Source organism: Ammospiza caudacuta, chromosome 4 (assembly GCF_027887145.1).
Source record: "Ammospiza caudacuta isolate bAmmCau1 chromosome 4, bAmmCau1.pri, whole genome shotgun sequence".
NCBI lineage: Eukaryota > Metazoa > Chordata > Aves > Passeriformes > Passerellidae > Ammospiza > Ammospiza caudacuta.
In genome coordinates this window covers 20,996,465-21,024,201 of record NC_080596.1, presented here as the reverse complement: position 1 = coordinate 21,024,201, position 27,737 = coordinate 20,996,465, and the positions used below count along the sequence as shown (strand labels likewise).

The 27,737-nt window shown below is 39.5% G+C and overlaps 1 protein-coding gene across 3 annotated transcripts in view; it reads right to left on the bottom strand.

The window, feature by feature from the left end:
• Positions 1-1,635: 1,635 nt before the first annotated feature.
• Positions 1,636-27,737, bottom strand: part of MAPK10 (mitogen-activated protein kinase 10) — a 146,121-nt gene continuing 120,019 nt past the window's right edge. For 2 of the 3 annotated variants that reach the window (XM_058802999.1, XM_058802998.1), the window contains exons 10-14: positions 26,117-26,299; positions 23,777-23,901; positions 14,565-14,628; positions 14,032-14,109; positions 1,636-9,017 (exon numbers count right to left, since the gene is read on the bottom strand). In XM_058802999.1, the coding sequence (XP_058658982.1) occupies positions 8,875-9,017; positions 14,032-14,109; positions 14,565-14,628; positions 23,777-23,901; positions 26,117-26,299 (593 nt within the window). In that variant the 3' untranslated portion in view covers positions 1,636-8,874. Of the gene's footprint in view, positions 9,023-14,031; positions 14,110-14,564; positions 14,629-23,776; positions 23,902-26,116; positions 26,300-27,737 lie in introns of all 3 variants that reach the window. The other variant, XM_058803000.1, reaches the window with a different exon arrangement.

Here is a 27,737-nt window from a genome sequence, read left to right as displayed (position 1 = left end):
GGGTTTTAAGAGAGGCACTTTGATCTCCTTCCCCACAGAGGGTTCCATGGATCTGGCGCAGGCCCTGCTGCGGCCTTGCAGCGCGTGTGGGGTGCTCGGGCCAGCACATGGCCTGTGGGGAGCCAAATCACACTTACAGCTTCAGGGCTCCATGATGTATCAATCACTGAAATACGGCCATAAAAATTGTGTCTCGTGAAAAGGGCAAACCTCTCAAAAATGATGACCCTTCAATTGTTTCAGAAATCACCCAGTAAAACAAAAAAGATGATCCCTGAGGTATTCACGTGCCCTCTGAAGAGAGAGAAGCTGTGAGACAAGCAGAGGAGAAGGAAAACACAATTCTTATCCTGCTTGCTGTGCCCGTGTTGTGCAATATGGAGATTGTTTACCCAAAGTGAGGATGTTTTGTTCCCTTGGCCTGTCAGGGCCAAGAAGGGTGTGTGTGTGTGTGTGTGTGTGTGTGTGTGTGTGTGTGTGTGTGTGTCGGACTGCCAAGGACAGTCACAAGAGAATCAGAGATGAGTGCAGTTCTGTGCAGTTGTGAGCAACAGTGAGCGCATAGCAGATTCAGTTTAGATGAAATGTACATAGTATAGTATAACAAAGTAATTCATTAGCCTTCAGATAAGCTGGAGTTCTCATCATCCTCTCTCCCCTTTGTCAGAGTCTCCTTTGATTTACAATAGATCCCTATATAAAATGGATCCCTCCCATTTTGGAGCAAGAATCACAAAGCCAAAATTCCCCAGCCACTGCAAATCAGAGGTTTCTATTAGATTGTGTAGCTTGGCCAATCTCTGCACGTAGGAACTGGGAGAAGGACAGCAAGTCAAAACAAGAGTACTACTGTGCATAGTAGGCTTGAAACAACATTCAAGTACCAACAGCTATAAGAATTTCTTTCCTTACAGTTCTTACAAGGAGCTTTAATTCATCCTTTTCTGCAGCTCCCGCCTTCAAATTGCTTTGGCAGAAAGCTGTTTGGGATTTTAATTTTCATCTCTATACATGATAAATCCAAATATAAAAAATGTCCTTTGTGTATTATGGTTTGACTTGCTTGGAAATGTTCTGGACATAGATAGCTTATGCAAAAATTGAAAAATCATCAATCTTTTCGAAATGATGCATCTCTTTCCTATTCGTTCATATTTCATCTAGAGTGAAGTGCGTTCAAATTTGTGGAAAATCAATCTCCAAATTATTAACTCTGCAATTAGTATGGGGGTTTGGGGATTGGTTTTTTGTTTGTTTTTCTTCTGGGTCTCTTGTTGTTGGCTTGATTTTGGTTTACATTTTTTTAATTGGGGGAGAGCTGGGAGAGGGACTAGATTTTACTTGGCAGATTTCCTTCATTCTGACCAGTCATGTCAGAACTGCATTTCCCCCATCCCCTCCAATATTCCTAGGCAGTCAGCCAGAGGAATAGACTCCAAAGCCACTCAAAGAAAAAATACCTGAGTCTCATATGTCTTAAGATACCTTTACATTTCTGTAGTTCTGAAGATGCTTCTTAAATAAAGCCCACCCAAAGCAGCACTGAATTCAGTAATCCTGGCAATGTCCATGTGTTTACTGCTTTATGTGTGTCCCCTAGAAAGGGCTGAAGGAAAAGAAACAAGAAGCCAGGAGAGCTGTAGGAGAATTCTTTCCACCTTCTTCATTGATACCCTTCATGCCATTCAAATAGACTCCGGAATACACTACTTTAATTAGCAAAGCTTGTTTTAAAGTAAACAACACAAACACTCCTTATAGGACAGTCACAGTCTCCCCTGCTAGATATACAGGCTTTTTTGGCAAGATCACATTCAAACAGCATGAAATTCACCCATGGGCACGGTCCCAAGAAGGCCCTTGCACCTCTTTAACTTCCATTTAGCTGCTCTGGATAGGAGCAAGTGGTTTGTGGGATAAGGACAGCTTTCCTCCAAAAAAAAAAAAAAGATGGTCCAAATCCACATCTGCAAAGATCATCAGTTTTACCACTATAAGGTCATAAAGGTGTGATATAGGCGTCATGCATAGAGTACATACCATACTTCGGTTGAGTCCTGTCCCCGAGTGACTTTGAGTCCCTGTGAAAGTGCAACGCACAACGTGCCCGCATGGAACCCGTTGTGGCTCTTTCCTGGGAACACTGCAAAGTCACTCAGCAGGCAGGAGTCAGGACAGCAGTGAGAAGAGTATCCTCATGAGGAAGCTCTGACAGGATTCCTTTTGACACATGGGAGAACATGAGAGTCCCATCTTCGTTCAGTAATTGCTAAACAAACAGAAATTGGAAATCATTGATGCAACATTGACCCATAAAACACTGATCACTGAGGCCCTGTTCTCCCCTATGCCACACACAGGGAACAACAGATGCTCAAAGTAAACAGGGTAAGAACAAAACAGTATGGAAATAATGTTGGTTCCTTAACAAATGTCTTACTGTAGTCCATATATGCTGACTGACACCGGTTGTTCTTTTCAGTTATAACTGTGCAACAAAATCAGACACGTCTCATCTTCCAGTCTTGATACTGAGCTGTTGCTCATTTTCTTTTGTTGATCAAGTTATTAAATTTTTCTGTTATTTTTCTCTTTTTTTAATTTTTCTTTTTTTTTTTCTTTTTTTTTGTCTTGTTTACATCTACGTTTATCAACACTGATACATTACAGATTTTGTTAGTTATACTTTGAAGTCTGATCATGCAGAACTACAGGCAGGTGCAACTTAGATCTTATTACAGGATGGACATGGCAAGGTGAACAGTTGTTTTTGCTAGTTAAGATCTGGAGCTTTGTTACTGTCGTGGCTTAATGTATACTGGCCATAAGTCCCACTTACCCAATTTACTAAATATACATGATTCTATATGTACACTGAAACTTCCAGCACCCTCCTTTATCAACACGTCACTGACTCAGAAAAAGGTCAGAGGTCAACCATATTTAGGCAAACAGCAGCCTTATTGTAAAAGTTTTTAACAGAAATAGCGTGTTGGATTATTACATATTAGTTACAGAGGAAGGAAAAAAAATAAGTCCATACAACTATTTACATTATAAATATCTTGCTTTCCAGAAGACAAGAATGGCCCTGTTCAGTGAAAATTAGCAAAAGAGACCTGTCTGAAATGATAAGCATGGTAAGGATACATTTATTTCCCAAATTGACTGTGTCTTCCTTCAATGTGTGCTTTTCAGCGTTTCCCTCTCAGGTAAAAAGGCACCATTAGCCTCAGTTGAAGTTTTTCAACATTCTTTTGTCAAATCAAACTCTCTTTAAAACTCAAACTTGCCATAGGCCAACGAGCCTGAACATGCATTAAGTTAAACATTTCACTTCTTGCAATCAATTGTTGATTAAAAAAACCCCAAACCTACAACAAAAATGAAAGAAAAATCAGACCACATTGGCAAGTTCCTAATACACTAAGAAGATTCCACTAAATTCCACTGGACAGGTCGGTTTTCCAGCTCATTGGTGAAGATGACACATTCACCATTCCCCTGCATACCTCAAGCATCTTACTAATTAAGACAATTACATATTCATGTAGTATTCAAACCTACTGAACAATGATTTTCTTTTTTTTTTTTGTGTGTGTGTGTGTTTGTGTGTGTGTGAAAAAGATCACCTTGAGCTTGCAATCAGTTAACTGTGTCCTTTTTAAAGTGGTGGAAGTTCAAATAAGCACAGCCATCAGATTCTTGAAGATGTGTGATTATGTTACAATTCCTCTCTTTATCCACACTGACAACTGGGACCAAGCACAAGTGGAACAGAGGTTCTGCAAATCCATATGAACACCCTCTCTTCCCTACACACACATACAGAAGTAAAGAAAAGCCTAAACATAAATGGAATGACTAGCTCAGACTTTAAAAAGAAAACTAATTGGTTCCTGCAGGTTTTCTTTCATATTGCTCTCCCTGGAAGCACAGAGTTTGTTGCAAAATGCCTTTTTTGTTTGTTTGTTTGCTTGGTTTTGCATGTTTGAATTCACACAAAATTTTAAACTCTAAATAAGCACAAACGAAGAAATATAGATAGATCTGAATAGAAATAAATAGATCTGAAACTAAAATAGTTTTTGGTCCTTTAAACTACTGTGAAGCTTGCAATATAAATAGCTAGCATTGGTTACTAGAAGTTACTTTGAATTAAAATATTCCAATTCCATTTTACAATAATTCAAACATATTCAAAACACTTTTTAAATAAAACATTTGGGAGATTTTCTAAAAGTAACTCTCTCAGGCAGTACTAAAAGTTACTATTAGCATGTTTTTCATGAGAAAATAAATTGGTGGAAAAGAAATCACCGGTGCTCACTGACAAGTTTAGAAAACAATCCAAATCAGTTAAGTAGTACTACTTTGGGAAACTCCCAAAAGGCACTGCATCAGGTCTCATTTCTTCAGTACTGTTATCCCAGAATTAGAAAGTAAAGCAATATCTATGAAGATAAAGGAATGTATATGAACCAAATTGCCTATAAATTTGGAAGAGTGACATGATCATCTGTCTTGTGTAACCTTCAGAAGCCAATGCTTTGCAGGAACTGGTGATTTTCAGAGGAAAACTATCAGCGCATTAGGGCTTAGAAAACCTGATCAGGCTTTCTGTAGCTTTGCTGCTTGGGTTTTTTGTTTTTTTTTTTTTACACACTGCCATATTTGCACTCCAATTTCAATCTGTTTTATGTAATACAAACTTGCTGTGATACATGAATTTCTTTGTGCCGTGGAATTCTAGATGGGAGAGGGGAACATGAACCACAATACATTTCACATAAATCACAGTGATCAACTCAAATATCTGAACTCTCTGAAGATATATTCTAATGGAATACAGTCAAAGCTCACAAAATACTATTGCAGCTATCAAGTCAGTATCTGAAGACTGTTTTCAAAAATTACCAAAATTTTGGATTGAAAACATACATAACCTTACATCAACTTGTAATAAATCAATGCCTCATCCTTGTTTAACCTCAGCAGTGAGAAAGAAAAGAGAAGAACAGTCTTTTAAGAACCGTTCTGACTTTTTTTTTTTTCCTCATACTATCCCAAAATTCTCCATCTGAGAAAAAAAAAAAGCAGGGATGTTCTGCAGCAATTTTCCTCTCTACCATCTCAATGCAGCTAGTGCTCTGAGCAGTCACCGACAGATAATGCTCGTGCCATTTTCCTCACCCTGCTGTTGCCTATATACATGACTTATGTGAGCCACTTGGAACGGAATTTCCTTGGGTATTGAGGCACTTACAACACCAAGAGGCTCTGAGGCATATTTTCAGAAATGCCAAGGTGTCCAGTTGCCATTCAGGATGATGTAAATTATGCCACTTCTGGCACAGGCTCACTGATTGCCCCCTATGGTGTCTAAATACCTTGGAACATCTGTCACAGATCTTTGGCTTCCCAGTTTCCTTCACTTCTGCACTGGTGGCAGTGATGCTTACAACTGCAAACCTCAGAGAATTAAGTGAAAATTGTTGCCAAAGTACTACATTTAGTAACGTGTTAAGCAGAAGTAGGTTTAAAAGATCAATGGCAAAATTAAGGAAAGAATCTATCATTATCAAGCTGAATATAATTTTGGAATAATGGGGAGCAGACTTTAAGAGGATGGTATCAAAACTTCTAGAATCAGAAAATAAAAAAGTGGCTTCCCTTAAAACATCCTCAGAACATCCTCACTATGATCCTTTATTCAAGAGTACATGTGTTATTGTAAGGTATCAGCTGACAGCACTGAATTCCTGGCCCAAAGCAAAACAAAGGATGCTATTCCTGCTGCTTCAGTTTGGACACACAAGGACCAGAACTTTACAGAACTAATGCTTTTCTTCATTGATGGCTTTTTTTTTCTAGTGTCCAATGTGGACAGCTCCGTCTCCTCCCCCAGACAGAGCTTCTCATGAAGGAGACTGATTTGAGGACAAAAAGAGATGCAGTAATTCTTTCAGGCTCCATTTCAGCAAGGCACTTAAGCACATGCTGATGTCGATCACTGCTGAGTAAAGGACAAAAGCACACGCTAGTTAATTTTTTGTAAGCATCCTACAGTCTCCATGAGATGTTTGAACAAGCCCTGGTGCTTAGCAGAATCAGGGAATAAAGCTGATCATGTAACTCCTGTGTTGTGAGTCCATTCAGCACTCACCTAAGGACACCTTCTCTGGTGACTGCTTCTCCACCCTGCACATATGAACCCAAACAGGACTGAATTATACCATGAGACTAAGAGCACAGATTTGCCTTCTAGAGATGAAACATGGGAGGTCTACAAGTCTCCATCTACTCTAAATGGCTTCTCTGCTGTTGCCTATGCCACATCTCCATAACATCACTGGCAATGAACTGGGATTACTCCAAGTTTCTACAGTCTACACTGGTGATATTTTTGCAGTTTTGCCTCAATGAGACTTAGTTTAGCTTTGCTTAAGTAACACACCCGAATGGTGCACACTAAGGAATGTAAAGTAGATACTAGTTACCTGAATATTATTAATATGTATCTATGGTGAATTAAATCTGGAGGTGATATATTTAATTATTGCTAAGAAGTCACCCTTGGTGTTATTGCCTACATACCTACAGAGCTTTGCTGTTAACCTTTCAATACTTTTATGATCATTGGCTTTGGAGTGAGAGTTACATCACTCAATAATGACCTGATGTTTCATGGCTTAAGAGAGAATATTGCTAAATATATTTAGCAGTAGTAAATTATTGCTTTTAAAATTACTGCTCTGAGTTTTTAGAACATTAACAACCTAATTTTACTCTCCAAAAACAATTTGATAAAAATCTACCAAAAATATAACCAAGGAAAGACCCCCACTTCTTATAGCAATTCTGATACAGCTCAGACCTACCAAGTCTGATTTTATTTTATATCCTCTTCATTTTTATCTCCCCTCCTCCTCACCCTGGAGAGAAGTTTTTTCCTTCTCTTTCTTCCCTTCGAAAAAAATCTGATTTGATACTAATTTTTTATTCTACCACAGAATGGCAGGCTTGTAAGCCACCCAATGGAGCAGCCCTATTTTGGTAGAGTTTTGAATACTAGAGAGTTAGTGAATTTAAAATATTCACTAACATAGTCTAAACAGTTTCTCTCTCTGGCACTTGGAAAAGCATTAGAGTAGGATTTAGCTCATTTCAGTTTACATGGCACACTTTGGTAAAAGGACAGATGACTTGGAGTTTGGTTAATTTCCAACTCAGATAAAAGATGACCTTGCTGTGGAAAATGCCAATTGCTGTTTTGGCTGGAAAAAAAATAATTCAACGGTTCTGAAATTTTGTGTGGAATTTTGTCATTCTTGCTGTTACTTACCACGGGAAATCCTCTGCTTTATTACATGGCAAATTCAATTTGATATTCAGTCACTGTTGGGTTCTTCAGAACTTGTCCAAACTGCCCAAGACCCCTGGCTGTGACCCTTCCAGGCCAGCACATGAGCTGATTGATAACTTGGCTGTTAGAATGTAGGAAAACTAGACCCATGCACTCTGTGGTTCTTTTCTGCGCAACACAGATGCTAAAACTTCCTGGGGAGGCCACTGACTTGTCATGAGGAAATGAAGAGCCAAAAGCACCCAGAGAATGCCTGAGTAGCAGAAGTGCCTGCTAGGGAATGATGAAAAGGGAAAACAACCTCTGAGCTGCAAACACACACTGAGAGGGAGTGAGCTGCAAATATCCTTTCTCTAGCTAACCTAATAAAGATCTAGACACAAAATAAAAACAAGTTGGTGCATGTCCTTTTGATCACAGTCTGCTTATTCCCCAACCCTGTCATACCCTCTAATTTACAAACATACATGTACTTCAAAATAGCGAGCTTATCTATGCCCTAAGATGATAACTCACTTCACATTGACAGAAAAAGCTGCTTACTGATACCTTTCTGGGCTTAGACATGCATAAAACCCCTTCACTCTTGTTCCCTGTAACTTGCAAAGATACATGTGCTTCCTTCTAACCCAGTCTTATCTTGGCATATCTGCTCTAAAAATCAGAACAACAAGTCTTGACATTCACAAACTAGCATTTTTTCTATGAAGCTCAGTGGCTTCTTCTTTCAATAAAACTGATTATTATTTCAAAATATATATACAACTCTCAGCAGAAATTTGGTGCTACATCTTCAAGTGTCTGAGGGAGCCACAGTTCTATGTGGTTATTTACACTTCCACAAGTCCTCATATGTAACCTCATCAAACGGATAGAATTTGTACTGTAAGATCCCATATGTAGTTAAGCAGTTCCCCTGGAATGGGCCATTTATAGTCGTGGAGTGCACACTAAGTGCCTGTGCAGATGTGCAGGCACACAGCTGCATGCACTGCCAGGATTCTGTTGGCACATGTGTGTATGTTTGTGAGGAAAAAATGCATGGAGATCCCTGCCTGCCTCACTGGGCAGATGGCAGAGCAGACAGTGAAGGCAGACACACACTCAGATGGTGGAGCGTGGCTACTGCACACCTTGTCATGCCAGTGTGAAAAAGACAGTTGCAGGTTGCTGGTTTTGCAGCCATTCATTTTACATCTTGTGGGGAGGGGGGTAAAAAAAGGATTTTTTCAGTTCCTTTTTTCCTTTTGCCCCCCAGTAAGCATCACTGGAAGAAGACCAAAGCAGAGCAACTATAAGTTAAATACACACTTGAGCTTAGCTGCATTACATAACTCTGTAGGAGAAGCAGGCTGAAAAGATTTTTTTGTTTGTTTGTTTCTTTGTTTGTTTCACTTAAATCTCTGTGTTTTATTTCTCTTTCTTTTCATCTCTTAGCTCCCATCATTTTTTCCTCCTAGGTTCCATCATCCTCTGAAGAACGCTGGGTTTCGCAGGCAGGCGGCTAGTCACCTGCAACAACCGAGGGGTCCCGCAGAAGCTTCCAGGCTGCTGTCCGTGTCAGACGCCAGGGTTTGATCCGTGGACATGGATGAGATGTCGTTGACAGATGAGGATGGAGGGAGGCTCTCACTGCTGTTCACTGCTGCACCTGTGCTACGAAAACGAACACCAACGTGATTAAACCCGAAACCCCAGAAGGTGCCACGTGTTAAAGAGCAGAGGGTGCTTACCTGTTGGTATGCAGGCCATTTTATCCAGTGGCAAACCTCAGCAGGAAATGGATCATGCAAACTTTAGACACTGGATAATATTAATTATCTTACCAGGAAATTCTGTCTCTCAGTCTGCTTTGAAAAGCTATAGCTCATACAGTGTTTGTCACCCCACTTCGCTCTAGTCCACTTGGAGTTCCACAACACTCAACAGCATATTAGGATCATATAATGCGTGACCAAAACAAAAGCAGACCCCACCTATTCCTCATAAATTCCTCTCATATATTTCTCATATTCTCATAAATTCCTCATATTCTCATAAATTCCTCCATATTCTTCTCATAAAATTCCAGTTTTTTTAGTGGCAGTCTAATAGAGTGGGTGGGATCAAATCACCCAGTGGAAATGCAGAGTGGTTTCTTTCCCTTACTAAGGATTAGGGCACTAAGCCCAGGATTTCAGCCAGGACTGTATTTTTGTACAGCCAAGTTTACCTCGCCTCTCTAAAATTATGATGGTACCAGATATTATTGCAAAAAATCACTTTGACTTTATGAATGACCTGCCTGAGATTATCATTAATACAACTGAACATTCACCACATCCCTGAATATTATCAGAAATTATCTGCCTGATAAATTCAGACAACTGAATGACAAATACAGAGCCATGTAAAGAATGTATTTATCTTGCACCTATGATTGCTTAGCTGTTACTGCTCATTAACCTCAGCTCAAACTAAAGTTTGCAGAGAAGCATAAACCTGTTTGATTGGGTTTTTTTCCCACTGAACTTCCAGGCAATTTTTTTTTTTTGTTCTCTTATATCAAAATTAGCACTGTCTTCCATTTGAGAGGGATAGATTAATTTCCATTAAATATTCATGATAATAAAATATGTCATTTTGTATGATCTTGCATAGCTAGAAATTACAGCTAGGCAGGTGACACAGGTCTTTGTTCTGCAGACAGATGCCATTTCATTCTTCTGTCTGAAAAGTGTGCTCAGCCAACTTTTGCAAATTTTCATTTCTACCAAAGGGCTAGAAATTAACATCTATTATCCAGTAAAACTACACAACTCATATATTCCTAATACAGACATTAAAAGGTCTCTCTACAGCCTAGGCAAAATATACGGCTGCTATGGCAAAAGGAAAGGATTTTTGTCACTTTCTAGTTTGCAATAAAAACATTAATTTGAGAAAACAAGTCACCATACCATACCTCCAATTACTATTCTATATTCCTCAACTTTTTCTTCCCTTTATACACATCCACTGTAAATATGCACAAAACAGAGACAGATATGCTCACATTTAGAGCTCCAGATGGGAACTGCTTTCTGCTGTTCTAGTTGTACATTATGGCATCAGAACCAATTAAATTCATTTACTCTCCTGATACATTTGGAAAACAAAATAGTTAATTTTGTAAGAGCTGCAAAAAGAGCAGAATTAATGAAATCTGACTGGTGGCTGCAGACAGCAATCATCCATCCTCTCTGTCATAAAATGTGTTTTGCAAAGTGTTATTTATGTGTACCTCATCCTTCAGTACAAGCCTGTTACTCCATGTTTACATGTTATTTAATCATGTGGTATTTTATGAAAATACTAATCAGTCAAGACAAGTGCATTTATGGGTAGTCAAAATATGACTGAATTAATTCATATTAATGACTAAACAATATATTACCTTTCTATGTTTACCATGCTGGGCAGAAGCCTGCCATTAAGTCATGGATACTGTCCTAAGAATAAAATGGAAAGAATTCCAGCAGGTTTAATCAACTTTTGATCAAACTGCTGCTTTTTTGGACAAACATTCACTCAACTTAGCTAGGCAAAATAACTGAAGAAATAGCTGCAGAAATTGTATGGGTGAAGATTTTGTTACACTCTGTCTGATTCAGCACCACTGAATTCAATAAACCCTGCTATGATCTTCTCAGCAAGTATCAGTGCAGCCCACGAATTTCTGGAAATTGCATTTTTATGGCTATTCCTAGCCTTCAGCACAATTCCACATGACACAACACAGATGTGACAGCTCCTGCTGCAGCCCCAAAGCACCCAGACTCATGAAGTATCCACAAAAACAAAGGAAACCATGCTAAACCTCAATGACAGAATTAAAGAGCTCAGCAGCACAAAGCAGGACTTGGGCAGCAGCACTCAGAAGCCCAAACAAAGCTGTCCCAGTCAGTAAGGAATGCTCCATTTGCTGTGCTACAGCAGTTTGCTCCTGGAGGGATGTGTGCCAGGTGAGACAGTGGAGATGTGACACAGGTGCACTCAAAAGAGAAAAAGAGCCCCATTTATGAAGTTGCTGTTTGGCAGGAAGCTTCTCACTGACTGCAGGATTGAGGAAAAGTGCTAAAGGTTAGAGCAGGTGAGAAACAGCTCCTGGGATCTGTTCCTGGCTCTGCTATTGCCTTGACAGCTTCTCTTTTAATGCATATATCAGCTTGTGTGCTGTAAAGAAGGGATTCCTTCCTGAAAGGGCTCCTGAGAAAAGCTGCTAAATAGCACCACTGGAAGTGCCTCTCAGACTTCAACTCAAGTGATACAGACTTGGGGTAAAAAAACTGAAAAGAGAACTGCAGCTTTTGCAGTTTCCAAAAAAAGCTCAGTGTCTGTACTGGGGATCTGCTCAGCCTCTCATAAATTGTGTGAATAGCAGCTCCTGGGATCGAGTGTCACAGTGCTTGGCAAGTCCATCAGCTGCTCAATTTAAAGTCTGCACATGACAGAGGAGGTGTCCTACTAGTAAAGGTGTCCAGTAGTTCCTGGGTGATGGCAATTCAGACAGCAAGTAAAAGGCAGGAAATGAAGAACAAAAGATCCATTTTCACCTAGAAAGGGAATGCTACAAATAAGCTGCACTAAGATCTCTCTTATTTACTATACTCTGTACCCAAAAAGGACAAGAGAGTTGAAAATGTTATGTGTGAAACTACAGCTGGGTAGTGAAGGCTAGGGGAGAGTGTGAGAGGAGGTTAGATACTATGGACAGAACTTAAGTTTAATTCTAAATAATCTACAGCTTTGTATTAAACTTATCTTTTTTCAAATGCTGCTGTTTGATAATAACAGAGACACTTTTTGGACAGGCAGAAGTGGCCTCTGCTGGGAACAATTTTTGACATTGTTGATTTTATTCACTGAACATAAGCACGAGGGGCAGCTGCTTGAGTTTCCAAGCTGATATGTTGTACTAACCAATTCTTCACAGAAAAGAGATTGACAGCCTGATACACAGGCACTCTAAGTGGCTCTGTCAACGAGCAATTATTATCCCTGATGCTGTCAGCTTCAGCAGTCTCCCCCAAAACTCTTATCAAGTAATCATGGAAACTAAGCTCCAGCTTGCTTGCCATGATTATTGACAGAGCACTAAATCTCAGCTTTCTGAATTCTTGCCAAGAACACCAACCAATGAGTAGAGCATCTCTCATTTTCCTCATGCTCAGAACTGGTGTTTTACCTCTTTCTTCCATTATTTCATTCAGCTGAAAACCTAAGTCAGGAACACAAAGTGAAGAACAGGAAATCTACTGTTTTGTTCAACAGTCTCATCTGAAAGCAGTTTGAAATATTTTCTGAACTTGTTAGTGCTTAACATTCAAAAAACAGACAAAGGGAAACAGCAGAACACATTCTAGGTAAAAAATTACAATTTTGTGTGTTTGAAAATATTTTACATAAACAATAAAAACCTCCCACATAGCAAAAATAGAATATGAAATTGATAAAGAAATTCCTGGGTAGTTTATTCCTGAAACAAGCACCTATAGTGCTTCTGGATCATAAATCAACCTGCAGCCACAATTCTGCAAGAAAGAAAAATTTAAGGATGAGGATTTATCAGATAAGCTTTAGGGCCCCAGATTTCTTTTCAGTGGTGGCACCATAGTTAAGTAAATTAAATCTTCAAGTTCTGTTCTTTGCTACTTGGCAAGAACACAGTGGATTCTTTCCAATATATTACTTCATCCATGTTAAAATCCAGGTGCAGGGCTTGTGCTCCAACATCACCATCCAGCACTTTATTAACTCCCTCCATTATTGCCATGTTCCCCCTTGTCCTGTCAATTACTAGTGATGCATTCTTGTTCTAACATTACCTTGGCTCAGCAGCAAGTGAAAAATGAGAGTGTGAAAAAAACTGTCTGAAAACATGCAGAGAACACTGAGTTAAATGATTACACTTTGAGGAAAGGCAGTGTTACTCATAAATACTGCTGAAACACTGTGCTCAAAATCTGGGCACTTCAAGTTTGCCACTGAAACTGTACCTTCACAAATATGTATTTCTGTGTACTGGCAGTAACCATTTGCACTTCTGTGAAAAGACTGCTGATGTGAATTCTACTCTGAAAAAATTTAGTTGTGATTTTTTTGTGACAGGACTTTAGGAGTCAATAGTTTAACACAACTTTCCCTTTCCACTGAAGTGTCATCAAGAGTTGCCAGCCAGCTGTTCTAATGTGATTGGACTTCTGAGAGGATAGACTACCAGATTAGTACCAGACACCTACATGGGGCTGGGGTGGAGGTCAGGTGTGCAGTGTTGTGTGTCCAAGAGATTAATGTGTGCTAACATTACCAATTTTGCTTGTTTCAACTACCAAAGTGTTAGTTCAGTTATCCAGTCACAAGCAGCATGAAAATACCAGTGTGAGAGAAACCTCCACGCTCAGAGGAATACAATCTGTAACCACAGACAATACCAGCACAACTGTCCCTCAAATAGCAAGAAGACAATTTTTGAAGCACTATATTAACATGACACTGGAGTACAATTAATAAAGGTCAACTCATCTGAATCTCATAAAAACTTCTTCATTGGCCTGCATAACTGCAAGTGTAGTCTAAGCCCTTCAGCAATCTCCATTCTCTCTTTGCCAGTACAGAACGCAAGGTTATTCATTGGGGCTGAGTACCTGAAGGAGAAGGCTGTCCTTTTACTACGCCATTTTTAGTCTTTTCTTCAGAATTCATTACTTCTTTGTAGATGAGTTCTGGAAAAGAGAATTGGGACAGTTAGTGACAGAGGCCAGTGCCTGTGATCAGCAACAGAATAAATACCACATAATCTTCCTAAGTCTGCCCTGCCTTGTCTCCCCAAGTCTGACAGCTCTACTCACATAAGACCTCTCTCTTCCATTCCCCTCCTCTCATCTCCTTTTGGAGCTGAATGGAGTCAAATGGGCTTCAGCCAGAGCAGGGGAACTGTTTAATGCTGCACTGTCTAGAAGAGAAGCAGCACTGTGGCTAAAATTCTGATGCATTGCCCTGCTGAACATTATTCTGTTCTCCTTGGGTTTCAGTGAAGCACTGGAATCCACACCTCCTGTGTTAACATTAACCTATGTAGACAATGATAGCCCTCAGAACATTTTCCATATTTCTTGCTATGTTTTTGCCATTTTGCCACTAAAATACTCCTTCCCATGTAATTCTAAACAGCAATTACCTTTCCATTCCTCGATTGTATGTTCCCTTTCATCCAGCTGTTTATCATATATCTGAGGAGGAGGCTGCAGGAAAGAAACACAGCTGTTTAGTCAATTGTCTGTTATAGTGTAAATAATCAGGACTAATTACTTAATTCATGATAATTTCTCCTCTCTCTGCAATCCATCCTGTACATGCAAAAACATCTGAAACACATTTGAATATTAAGGGGATTAACACTCCTGGAAGTTAACTCTTTTTGTAGAAGAAATCAACATACTTCTCTGTCTTCCTTTTCAATGCAGTTGAAATAAAACCCAGATCAACAATGTCATTGTGCTTGTACTGAGCCCAGGAATTCCACACCCAAATTATTTGTATCAGCAGAGAGGTACTGTCAGTATACCAAACAAATAGCAGTCTTAATTAATTAGTAGTAACATTAATATATTAATTTTTAATTTGCTCTTTGGATTTGCTGCTATACAGAATTTCCAAAGTAACCCTAATTTTTAACTGAGTCTCTATGCCACAGTCTCTAATCCATATTCCAAATTACCAAAATTTCCAGTATATGATTTTTTAACTAACTTTACTTTGGACAGAAGGTTTTGGGATTTTTGGTTTTGGTTTTTTTTAAATTATGTTTCTTTTAGCTGATGGAAATGTCAGAGAACTGGAAGACCTTGGAATTCACTGAGACAACGGCATCTAGAATTTCAGGGAGCCTGAACACCTGCTTTCATTGGGCAACTAAGCCATATGTTCATTGCATCTCCTGATGTTGGCTGCAAAACACAGCAGCCAAGGAAGGCAGAAGACTCTGCCCTCCTTCCTTCTACCCAGAAACTCCAGCATCTGAGGTAAGAGCACCTAATGAAGATGGAAACAAGATCCACAACACTTTTCTTGCTCAGATGTATTTCCTCTGACTTCCATCTTGGGCACTTGCTGTTGTGTCCCCTTCAAAACATCCTCCTACTAAATGCATATTTCCCAAGCTGTTTTCTTGAATCACTGATAATTTAGTAATTTTCTCTCAGGACTCTAACTCCATCAGTCCATTAAGCCATTTGCATGCTACAAATACTACTGAAAAAGTAATTGCTCAGTGACATGATATGGACCAGGAAAATTATATGATAGCTGAACTGGACAAATCCACTGAAAACAAGGGCAGTTTCCCCAGAGTGACATTTATATTAGGGCTGAAGATAAGGGGATTAGGTGAAGTAATGGATTGCTGAGTCTCATATCTGAGAAGGAAACACATCACGAATTAAAGTGAGTGCCAGGCCTCAGCACGGTTACCTGAGGTTTTGTAATATCAGCAAGGTAAGACACAGCCCCAGACCAGTGCAGCTCTTCTCTTGTTACCATAACCACCCTCCTCATTCCTTTCCAGGGAGCCCTGACGCCACCAAGATTGGCACAACCTCTGTGGGGATTCTGTGCTCCTGCTGGGTGTTGTCAGAGAGCTGGATGCTACAAGAGTACAGGTGATCCTCACCACTGACCAGTGGGCTGTGATAGGTAAGCTCCACTCCTCCCTCTGAGCCTGCTGGGCTCCTGCTCAGCCCCTCAACCAGCCCTGGAGCATGCCAAGAAAATTGAGGGGGGTAGGGATTTACAGGAGCAGCAGGGGAGGTGTTTGGCTGAGCTGAACCACAGTGACAGAATCACCTCCTCTCTGCCAGGTGCAAAGGGAACAGGCAAACCAAGTTGGACCAGAATACCCTGAAAGCAGCTTTCTAAAAGCTTCAGGGAGAAGCCTACAAAAAGCATAGGTGGGGTTAAAATTGCTTCTACCAAGTGTAAACACTCTTTTTACACCTTCCATAGAAAAAATTGTATTTCTCCCCCAGGACAGAAATAAGAGGATAGATTCCCTCACTACTTTAATTCCCAAACACAAATTGCAGGATCAAAAGGAACAAGTGATCAGATGCACCTGCCCTCAATTCACATAACCAAAGAATCTTCGGCTTATTTCTCTTCTAATTTAATTCAGCTACATCTTAAGCTGGGGTAATTGGCTAATAAGCACCAAGAAAATCAGCAGTAATCATTGCCTAGATTAATACACTCTGGAAACAAAGGCATTTTCCAGGGAGAGAGCCCAGAATAACCTCACTCATTACCCAGCTCCTATTTTTCTGTAGAATCAAACAAGGGAGAGCAACCAAGCTGTCCCTCACACACTGCAGGATGCCAGAAGCTGCACCTGCACAGCATTCTACTGCTCTGCCAGGGCTGACATTGCAGACTATTTACTTGTGAGCTAGCAGAACCACAGCTATGAGACATGGCTCTCAGCAGGCATGAGGGAGCCAAGGGTAACAAATACTCAGCAAGAAAACAGCATGACTAAATCCCTGCTCTGCAGAGGCTGGGTCTGTAACCACTCTAAAGCCTGTGCAGAGCACAGTCAAATGGAGCTCTGCTGAGAGCCCAGGCCAGTGCTTCACACTGGGAGAAGTGAAGCTTTCCCATCAAAATTCCCTGAATCCTCCCTTTTCATTGAGTCGAAGTACAGAGATGAGCTGTGAATACCAAAACTATATTGAGAACTCATTTTCCCACAATTCTCATTAATTCATAGGAGAACCACAAAGCTTAGCACACTGTTACCAATAGTTTGTAATCTTTTCCATGCTGACCACCCCTTTTCTGCTAACTTGTTTGTTTTGTGGCTTTTTTAAAAACCAATTTCTAAATTTAGCGGGAGGAGGTTTTTAAAGATAATAAAATTAGAGGTTTTTAACAATAAAAAAGTATTGTCTCAGCAATACCAATCAGAGCAGCTGCCATACCTACATTCTCCTGGGCATCTGATTTTAGTCTTGGTCCAAAGCTTTGCCTAAAACTGATTTTGCTACTTAAATCTTAGATAATCATTAACTTTCCATGTAGATGCAGCTGCAGCGCCATAGACATTCTTATAAATCCTTCATACTGCACATGCCAACTGAGAGTTACACAGTTTACTTTTTATAGGTGTTTAAAAAAAGACTGGATGTGGCACTCAGTGCCATGGCTTGGTTGATAAGGTGGTGTTAGGTCATAGGTTGGACTTGATGATCTCCAAAGTCCTTTCCAACCTAGCTGATTCTGCAATTCTTTAAGTCTCAGAAAAAGTGCCAAGTTCAAGTAGCATCAAATCAAGGCAGAGTGTGGATCAATCCTATGGGTGGCAGCATCCAGCTTCAGTTTAAGGCAGCCATTTTCTCCCCAAAAGAGGTTAATTTGCAAGCAGTTGCATTGGCAACAATAACAAAGAATAGAATCTATTTTTGTATATGGAAGCAAAGAATGAATAATATTTTTCTTATAGGTACTAAAACACCCCCCTGTTGTTTCAATGGGTCTTGGCTCTTGCCTTTTACAAATTAATTTTCGTAATATTTTTCAATAAATATAACATTCATTGGACATAATAAAAATTAAAAAAAAAAAACCTCAACAGAAAATATCAACATGGGTCTCCTTCTGAAAAAAAAAAAAAAAAGGCAAACCAAACAAACAAATAAGCAAAACCAATCATAAAACAAGCCAAAAAGCAAAATACACAAAAGACAAGGGAGGTTTATGTTGTCAGATAAACACCAGGAGACTACTGGATTTGTTAAATACCATTCTAATATCCAGAGAGGGGAGGTTTTTCATTACAGGAAAATACAAAACATATGTTGAAACCAAAGTATTCTCACTTTCCCAAAGCCACATAGATTGGTTTGTGTGCCACTGCTAGAAAGCAAAGGGAAGGGGCTGGAGCTCAGACTCCAGCAAATCCTGCCATCTCTGTCCCTGCCTCTGCAGAGCTAGTGCCAGCACAGTGGAGACCTTGGGATGAGCTGTTTTTAGAGAGCTTGACAGAGCAAGGCCTGAGTCTGCATCTCTTCCCAGAATTGCAGGGTCTGGGGCAGCAGTTGAGGAGCAGCACAATGAGGCAGCAATGGAATTAGCAAGATAATGCAGATAAAAGAGGTCTGGAGGATGCAAAAATTAATGGTGTGAGGTTAAACATTTCGTTAAATAGCTTAGATCCTTATAGCAAATGAATACAAAAATTACAACCTAAATTGTGTTACTGATACCATTCATATATTCATTTTTGCAGTGCAAGCCCAAGTACACCAGCGTGCTTGTCACCAGAGGTCTGGCATCTCCTTATTTACAAACGGCTTGGGATTTCACCCTGTACTGCCAAAGGGCTCCACAGTGGGCTACAGATGACCTTAGCTATGGATATGGAAGAAGAGAGGACTCTGGGCCCATTTGTTCCTTGGAGTTTGTGCAGAGCTTTTGGAAAACTCCACACGTTATGTGCATCAAGGAAATTGTAGACTGAGCTGTTTCTGAACAGCTGGACCATAAGGATGGCATGCAGCAGGAGTCAAGATTACTGGGCTACACACAGATGACTGAACAGCTTGAAGATAAAACAAGCAAGCTGAAAAAAGATTAAGTTTGGATCAAAAAAGAAAAAGGAGAAAAGAAATGCCTTTCTTCTCTAACCACTCCTCCTCACTGCCATTAACAAAGATTTTTGCAGAAGCTGTGTTCAGCTTCCATAATCAATCAGCAATGAACAGATAGATGCTGTTGACTAGAGGAAATGTCTGTGCTTGTGCACAAAGCAGAGCTGCACACTTCTTTTGTGAGACAACAGATGCACACCATCCATCTCTGAGCAGAAAACCAAGCCCTGTAACTGGGTGCTAAAGAATGTGGCAGCTCATTGAAGTCTTTCTATACAACATCTACACATACAGAGCTGAGCAAGAGAAAAGAACAGCAGAAATGATGCACAACCTGCCAGCCCTGCTTATGTCATGTAGTGAAGGTGACACTTTCTTTGAAGTGTGTTCACCAAGGTCACAGAGCTCTCCAAAGTGCTTCTCCATCATAATGGATGCTTCGCACTCAGAGGTAAAATAAGAGGTGGGTGATTTTTTTTTTTAATTGTGACAAACTAGTTTTAAAAAATTGTATTTAACAGCTGGTCATAGATAGTTTATATAGAGCTAAGACAATACAGCAGCAGTTTCTGTCCTGGACCTCAGACTGAGAACCATAAATAAAGTTGTTTTCATTAGCAACACTGGAAACAGCATCACATTAATAGAAGGTAACACACAGATTGGCATGCACAGAAAAATGAATGATAATTCACAACTCAGCCCCCTGTGGATGGTTCTAGAAGCAGAAATATTCCAGTGAAATATAAATCCTGTGAAAATAAAACCAGGAATGAAAGCTGTATGAGTTACAGTGAATAAAACCCTACAAAATCTATCACTGCTGTAAAATACTGTCAAACATAGAGGAATGCTTGAAAGGAATATTTTTAACATCTGATGTTTCTGTTTCTTAGAAATCTCTCTTCTAATGGATGGCACAGATCAGACAACAAAAAATAACTGCAGGTACAGGAAAGTTCAAGACAAATTTTGAAACCAGTTAACAGAAACATCACATAGTAATCTACAGCAAATTTTGCAACTGAATTTGTTCCCATGAAATGGAACAAGTTTTCCCAAGTAGGAATCAATATGACATCACACATACATTCAAAAGGTTCCAAAATGGAATCCAATACAACATGAATGGTGTCTTTGAATATGTCAATAAGAAAATGAAGAACTTTACTGTGCTAAAGCAATGTGTAGGAATCCATTTTGTTCACAATTTGATCATTTTGGGATAAAACCCAGTGACCTGCAAGTAGGCATAAACATTAGGGTAGATATGAAAAATTAAATACCAGATTTGGGATTTATTCACAAATCATCTCAGTGAAAGATGAGAATGTATAGCAGCTTCAAAACAACAAAAAAAACCAACCAACCAAACAAACAAAAAGCAGCTGGGTAATTGAAAACAGTCTCAAGCACAGCATTTTCAGACAGGAAAATGGAGAAGCTAATATGTCATCAGGGAGATACTGAGATTATCTACAATAAACAGGAGAGTCTGCATGTAGAGGCAAGAGATATTGGAAACCTCTTCTTTCCAGAAAACAGAGCAATTGGAGGGAGAATAGGTATTGTGTGTGTCATTTATTCATATCATAGTCCAAATGCTGTTATATAGGTAAATATCCTCACATCAAAGTAATAAACATAATATTTGTTTAAAAGTGGATCTGAGACAGTTGCTGAAAAAAAGAGACTTCCAGGAGAGTCTTGAACTAAAGAATAAAACAGAGAAGTAAGTTCTATAAATTCCTATCCTGATTTTACAGTAGATTTCCTGCATTGTATTAGTAAATAATACTTTTGCCCTGTGAACTCTTGTTTCCCTACATTTAAATTAGGTGTGAAGATTGATAACAGATTTTAACATCTGGGAATTCCACAGAACCCAAGCTGTACATGTTCTCCTGTTCATGTTTTGCATATTCTCCTATTTTTTAGAAACAGGTTTTAGTTGTCATTGGCTGAATACAGAAATCATCTTAACAGTAATGCTATTGAAAATTATTTCAGAAAAAAGGTGTATGCTCTGGAGAAACTAACCCTGTGACTTTTTAATCAGAGATACTGTGGCAAGCTGCGTGTGCTTAAAAGAACCTGGCAAACTACCTATGTTAGACCTAAGAATTCCCTGTAAATCCAAAATCCACAGGTAAGCTCCAAACCTGTGCAAGGCCTGTTTCTAGCTGTGACTATGAGGCTGTTTCAGAGCTGTTGAGGGCTTTGGCTGTGTTTGTTTCATGAAGAAATTCTGTGGGAGGGCCCCAGCACTGTTTGAGTAACCTCCGGTGGCTGGTGAATGGCAAGTCCCACATCTAATAACGGCTCATCTTCCTCTCTGGGTCAGAGAATCAAATCAGAGCATTTAGGACGACCCAGAAGAGTTTAATGCTGTGACACATTGTGGGAGAAAAGGTATTGCATTCCCAGCACTTCCCATTTGTGCACAGTGTTTGCCCATTAGAACAAGACATAATAGTTCTATTGCCCCCACACAGTCTCTGAAAGACCATAAACTTATAATAGACTTATAAAAAGGGACTGAAACTGTCTCACTAGTCTGCTTTTTCACTGGGTAGGGCTGTTTTATCTGTTCCACTCACATTTATAATGCTGTAAATCTGAGCAGACACAGAGGGTTGTTACCTCCAGGTTAAACTTTGACACCAAATTCTCTGTTTATTCCCTGAGCTGGCTTCAGTGCTCTGCATTGTCTACTCCAGCACATGCTGACATTTAATGATGCTGCAACAGCTCACTTCAAAATTCCTGTCACATTAAATGCTTCCTGTTGCCCCATCCCCAGTACTATACTGGCTGAAAATGTCACCTTGTTTAATAATCCTAATCTCTGTTATCCCTACTGTACAGGATTACTGATAGTGGGAGGAATTCTGTCTCATATCACAATATGGGAAGAGAAGTTAAAAAAAATCCCAAAACATCTCACTACCAAACCTTTAGCTACAGGATGAAAAACTTCTGTGTAAAAGTGCTTATCAAGTATTACCAAAAAAAAGGAGTGCTGTGAACATGGGCAGATGCCACACACTGCAGGCTTCTAAATCCCAGTGGGGAAACCAGGAAAAATAGTGGGAAGTTAAGCATTATGCAATGACTAAGCACAACTCTGTCACTAATTTTCCCATTGCTTTCTTGTCAGGTTCCCTGGCTGCACATTTGCAGGACACTCTGTGAAAAAGCAGGGTTGCCTCATAGAGTCTCGTCATGCTGCAAATTCAACATTAACAAGCCACATTTTTAGGCTTTGAAATGTCATTCAGGTACTACTTTCTTTGTTCAGTTGTATCCTATTATAACTTCTGTGGTTTAATTCAGTATAGTCAAATTTACTGAGTCAGATTATTAAGTGAATAAGCAAAAGTATCTACCTCTCAAACAGCTAATTTGTTGGATGTTTCTAGATGTCTTTTAAGTCTCACCCCTGCTATAAATTTGGCAAGATCTAACAAAAATACATGAGATGAATCATTTCCCCATTGCCCATGGCTTTAGGAAATATTTACTGAATTTGATCCTAACTCTTGTACAACTGTAACAGGGCAGATATCTCAGTGGAGTACTTGCTGGAGAACACCCTTCCGAGCAAGAACAGAAAACCATCAATATTCCACATTTTTTTTCCTCTCCAGAAAATAATTAGTAAATTACTTACAGCTAACCACTGAAGGTGTGTCAGCATGAACAGATGGATATTTATAATTTAATAAACTGTTCATTATGAAAAGAAAGTCTTCCAATTTGACTTAACCTCTGAAAATGAGAGTGGTAAAATGAAGCCCTATAAAGTACTCCTAAATAACATCCTCTGAAAAAATCTCATGTGCTGGAAATTTGATGGGGGTTTGAACATTCCATTTACTTTAGAAGTTTACTGCACTTTCAAGAACACAGCCTGAATTGGAGCATATCACCAAACAGCAGTGATTTAATTTTGCTAGGTCTTCATTTCCTATGGTGGCCAAATCAGATTTCTGGACCTGTTTTCATACATTTCATACAGGGTATTACAGAGCACCTCTCTGAATTTATACCTATATCCATTATACCATACCTTTTATACCATGCCACTGAAGTGCTGACAGATTGCACTTATCCCTGTTAACAGCAGCCTCACCAAGGCTTACAGAAAGGTGTGCAGAGCACGAGAGGATTATAAGAAAAAATCCTTTTCTGTTTGCATGCAGTGTACGTGATACTGTACATTGAACCATAGCCCAGGAAAACACCTGAGCCCCTCCTTCATTTTATGGAAAAATTTATGTCCTGCTCGGATTTTTCTGATTTCTGACTTCAGGATTTTTTTTCCAGAATCCCAACTATTTTTTTGCTTAATTCTCCTCCTCTCTACATATATCCTTGAACACAGACATAAAAAGTGATGTTTGCTGTCTTCCACAGGGAAAGGTTTGGAAAGAAAGATAGTATCTTTTGCCAGATTGAGTTCTATATCTAAAAAGGTGAGCTAGTGGATTCAAAATCCTTTCTAGAAGAGAGCAAAAAATGGCTTCATATGCTTGAAGTGGTTTTGTTCCTCCCATCTATTATCAGTTCATGTAATAAAGAGAGAGATGCTGTCCCTACAGATCTCATTTCACATCACTCCCCAGACCACCGCAGTCCCGGCATTGTTGTTTCCAGCATGCTCATTGTTGTGCTGCTGTAAAGCAGCAGGAATCCCTGAGTCCCAGTTGTGCTGGGCATGCTGAGGGAGCAGTGCTGCCTCACTTACCGCCTCCACCTCTGCTGGGTCGTACCAGACGTTAATGTATGGATGCTGTAAGGCTTCATCTACTGATATCCTCTTGGCCGGGTCAATGACCAGCATCTTTGATAAGAGGTCCCTGGCTTGGCTGGCTGGAACAAGGGAAGCAGAGAAACACAGAGTTAGTACAAAACAACCCCTGCCTCCAGAGGAGCCTTAGTAGGGGTAGGAAAAGAGCAGTGGCACAACCCTTTGAGAGATTGGTTGTGTATGTACCTCTGCTCCCCTGCCTCCTCATAGCAAGAGCTCTTCAGCAATCATTTTAGGTCTGATTCATTAGAAAAGTGCCAAAATCAGGGCTGACACCATAAGTTCCCTAGCAAGCTTTAGTGATGTTCTACATATGTGCAGATTCCACACAGAGGGATTAATAATACCCTAAAGAAAACATGCTTGATGTGTCTGTGACTATTAGCAGGGTCAGAGTACAAAAGTTCACATAAAGTCTAAAATCATGGCATTACTAAATCAAAGCCTGAAACTTACAGGCACTCTTAGACTGGCTCAGAAAATCATCCACAGTTCTCTGGATGTTTTAAAGTTTCTCATCTAACCTGCTGTGAGGCATTAAACATTGTAATGAGGCATAGAGATTAGGTTAATCTTAAGGCATCCCCTTGGAAGCAATAATTTCAAATCTGTAGCCTTGGGGTATGGAAGTGTTTGGAACTCCTTGAGTCTTGTTTATCCTGCATAATGAAATTTAAATCAGTGGGGCACATCATCCTGCACTACATATACATATATATATATATTTATATATATACACACACACAAACATTGAATTTTACATTGCAGCATTGATTTATTTTACCTGATAATATATTCCATTGTGCCCATGAGGCAAACAATGCCTGATCAGGCAAAAAATGCCTGTTTGCCTGTGGCAAACAAAGCCACAAACTCCGCTTTATATTACCCAAATGGATTTTTCCCAGTTGGAGTTTGTAAAAAATATAATACCATCTTAACCCACACAAAAAAATTCTAACAACACATATTTATGTTATTATTGTTATTATTAACTATGTAGTGTTCTAAGCCCTTGGACGCTCAAAATTATTTGCTGTGTAAGTGAAAAAGACAATGAAAGGAAAAAAGTTGCAAAGAGCAGTAAGTGCAAAGATATTAGTAGGTATCTCATCATACATGGGTGAGTATCTAATTAAACCATTAATATTACATTATATTTAGGCAGGGCATGGGATGATACAGTGCTGCACAAGTAGGGGTTCCTGAATGCACTGTTTCTTGCTGCGTGGCTATATCTTCAAAACTGGCATTCAGGATGCTCAAATGTATGTGCTTTCTGTACCCAAAAGATAACAGCACTGTTTGACAGTCATTTTTATACATTAGCTGCAAATGTAGGAAAATTCCATTTTTCAGTTGTGTTGTGGTTGGAGTATAAAATTCTGTGTATCCAAAAGCATCTGCCCAGACCTCTCCCCTTACTCCCAGAGCCAGGACAGCAGCTGGGCTATGAAGCAGTTTTTAAGTGGAAGAAAACTCTGGGTCGTGTAATGACATGCAAATTGCAAGCAATTGGAAACCATTAAATGCCAGTGTGAGAGTGGCTCCAAGGACTGGAGGGGTGCAGAGCCAGTGCACAGCACAAGTCTGCAGGGGCTCCAGGGATGCCTACTAAACACACAATAATCACTCTTTCCCATAGGAGGTTAATGCCCCATTCAAGTGAAAAAAATACTTCAACATATGATTAAAATCATGGCAATTTTTCTTCTAGGGATAACTAGTCACACTGTATTTAAGTTAGTTTTCTACTTCACATATCTTAAGTGACCCACAGGATTTTTCAAAAGAAGAAATCCACTCCAGTGGATACTAAACCTCGGCTACTTCATTTTGGCTGATGTTGATAATGTATTTGTATTTTCTAGCAAATGTAGAGCTATGAGGCAGGCATTTGGCTGAACTGGTATTTTTCACTTAAAAAAACCAGTGCAAGTACTGAGATCTCCCAATGGAAGTTCGATTGCTCCGTTGAGTTAAAAGTTCAAGAATAAGAGTAAAGGAGCACCTCAATTCCTTGAGGCACAGGATCATCACATGGAACACCACGGGAATATTATCAATGCATCAGTGATTATGCTCCCTTGGCAGCCCAAGCACCAGGATCTCCAAAAACCATTTCCAAATCCTGCCTCTCAGCTGAACAAAACCATGCAGTCACTGGTCTGCAACTAACTCCATTAAATGGAGCGCAACTAGAGACAGGAAAAATTGGAAAAGCCTTCATTCCACTGCAGCTGTTGCGCGTGAACCACATCCCTTTGTCAGACATACCTTTGAGTTTGTTGTGTTCTGAGTCTGCTGGGAAGAGAGAGTCTGGAAAAAGTTTGGGGAACGTGAGGCCAGCGTACTTGGGTCTGTTCTCGACGTAGTTCCGTACTGTTGGCTGCAGCTTCTTCATGAATTCTGGACACGGTGTTCCCAGCTGCTCAATAACTTTATTCCACTGATCAATATCTGAACAGCAGTAGTTAAGGGAAACAAAATGCAAACCCCCACACAGCCTCCTGACATTTCTGCTTGTGTTCTCTGAGAGTCCTCAGAGGTATTTAACTCCCTTCATAATATCTTTACAGTCAATATCTTTCCTTCTCACTATTCCTCCAGGTCCAACAGCCTGCAAAGGGAAAAACTCTCACACACAATTTCTTTGCATCTACACTTTTTACCATTTTTTTTTTTAAACTTGAAATCAAGTGACTTGCACTCCCTTTTTTTACATGCAGATAATTGTCACCACTTCAGCTTGGAAGAACAACATGTGCACCTGCCTCCCTATTCAGACTGTGGAGAGGGAGACCCAGCTGGCTTAAAGAAGTTCTGCACAGGACAAAAATCTTCCTCCACTCGCCTGCTTTGCACTTTACTCTCTCCAATAACTTCACTGATGCTAATTTTTCCAATACCAGCCAACCAAACACAATTTGTTTGATTTTGCAAGAATGCACTGGGACTCATTTCCTATTGACAAATGATGCACAGGTGTAGGCAGATGTTTCTCTTTAACTGAGAAAGTGATTGCTAATCTGATACTGGATAATGGGAAACAGGCTCTAATGCCTAAAAAGAAAGTGTCTTACAGGCATTTCCTACTGAGCTTTTTATTTGTTGAGGTGTTGATATTTTAGTTTTCTTGTGCTAACATTTAGGCACCTGATGGGTGTTATGTAGCTCTTTTAGCCACAATCAGAACAAGACTGACTGTGCCAACAAAAAAGCAAATTATCAGTAGCATCTCTACATCACATTAATTCACAGAGCTAAGAACCTGATGCCTACCTGGGGAAAAACAAGGAGGGTTACATGCAGCCATGGTACACTGATGCTGAGAAATATGATGAAGAGAGTTTTGCTGAGAACACACTGGAAAGAAAAGGCTTTTAAAAGACAAACATTCAAAGCATTTCAGCACAGAGATTTCTGTTTTTTAAAGTATTCTTTTAAGTTATTTTCATCAGTATCATAAGTGTGGAGGAGTTTTCCAAATATTAAGACAGATAACAGAAAAAATATAGTCAAGCAAAAGCAGTTCTTGGTTGCAGTAGCATTTTCAGATTTTAAAAAATATTTTATTTTAGAGAAATGAAAACAGTATTTTCACATATCTTGGAAAGTAAAGACAGACTAAATTTGGACTTACCTGAACTATCTTATTGAACAAAATAAAAAGTGAATAATTCATTTAAAAATTGCAGGTTTAATAATCAAAAGTGCTTAAAGGAATGAAAATAACTTAAACATATGCTTTAAGAATTCTAAAACAGTGTTTTAAATTTTTTTATTGTCACCTGAAAAAGGTTGGTAGAAATAGAAGCAGCCTGGAAAGATTTTTCTAAACACCTCTTATTTTTTAAACTAACTTTTTATATAGAAAAGCCCCTCCCACACACACCCC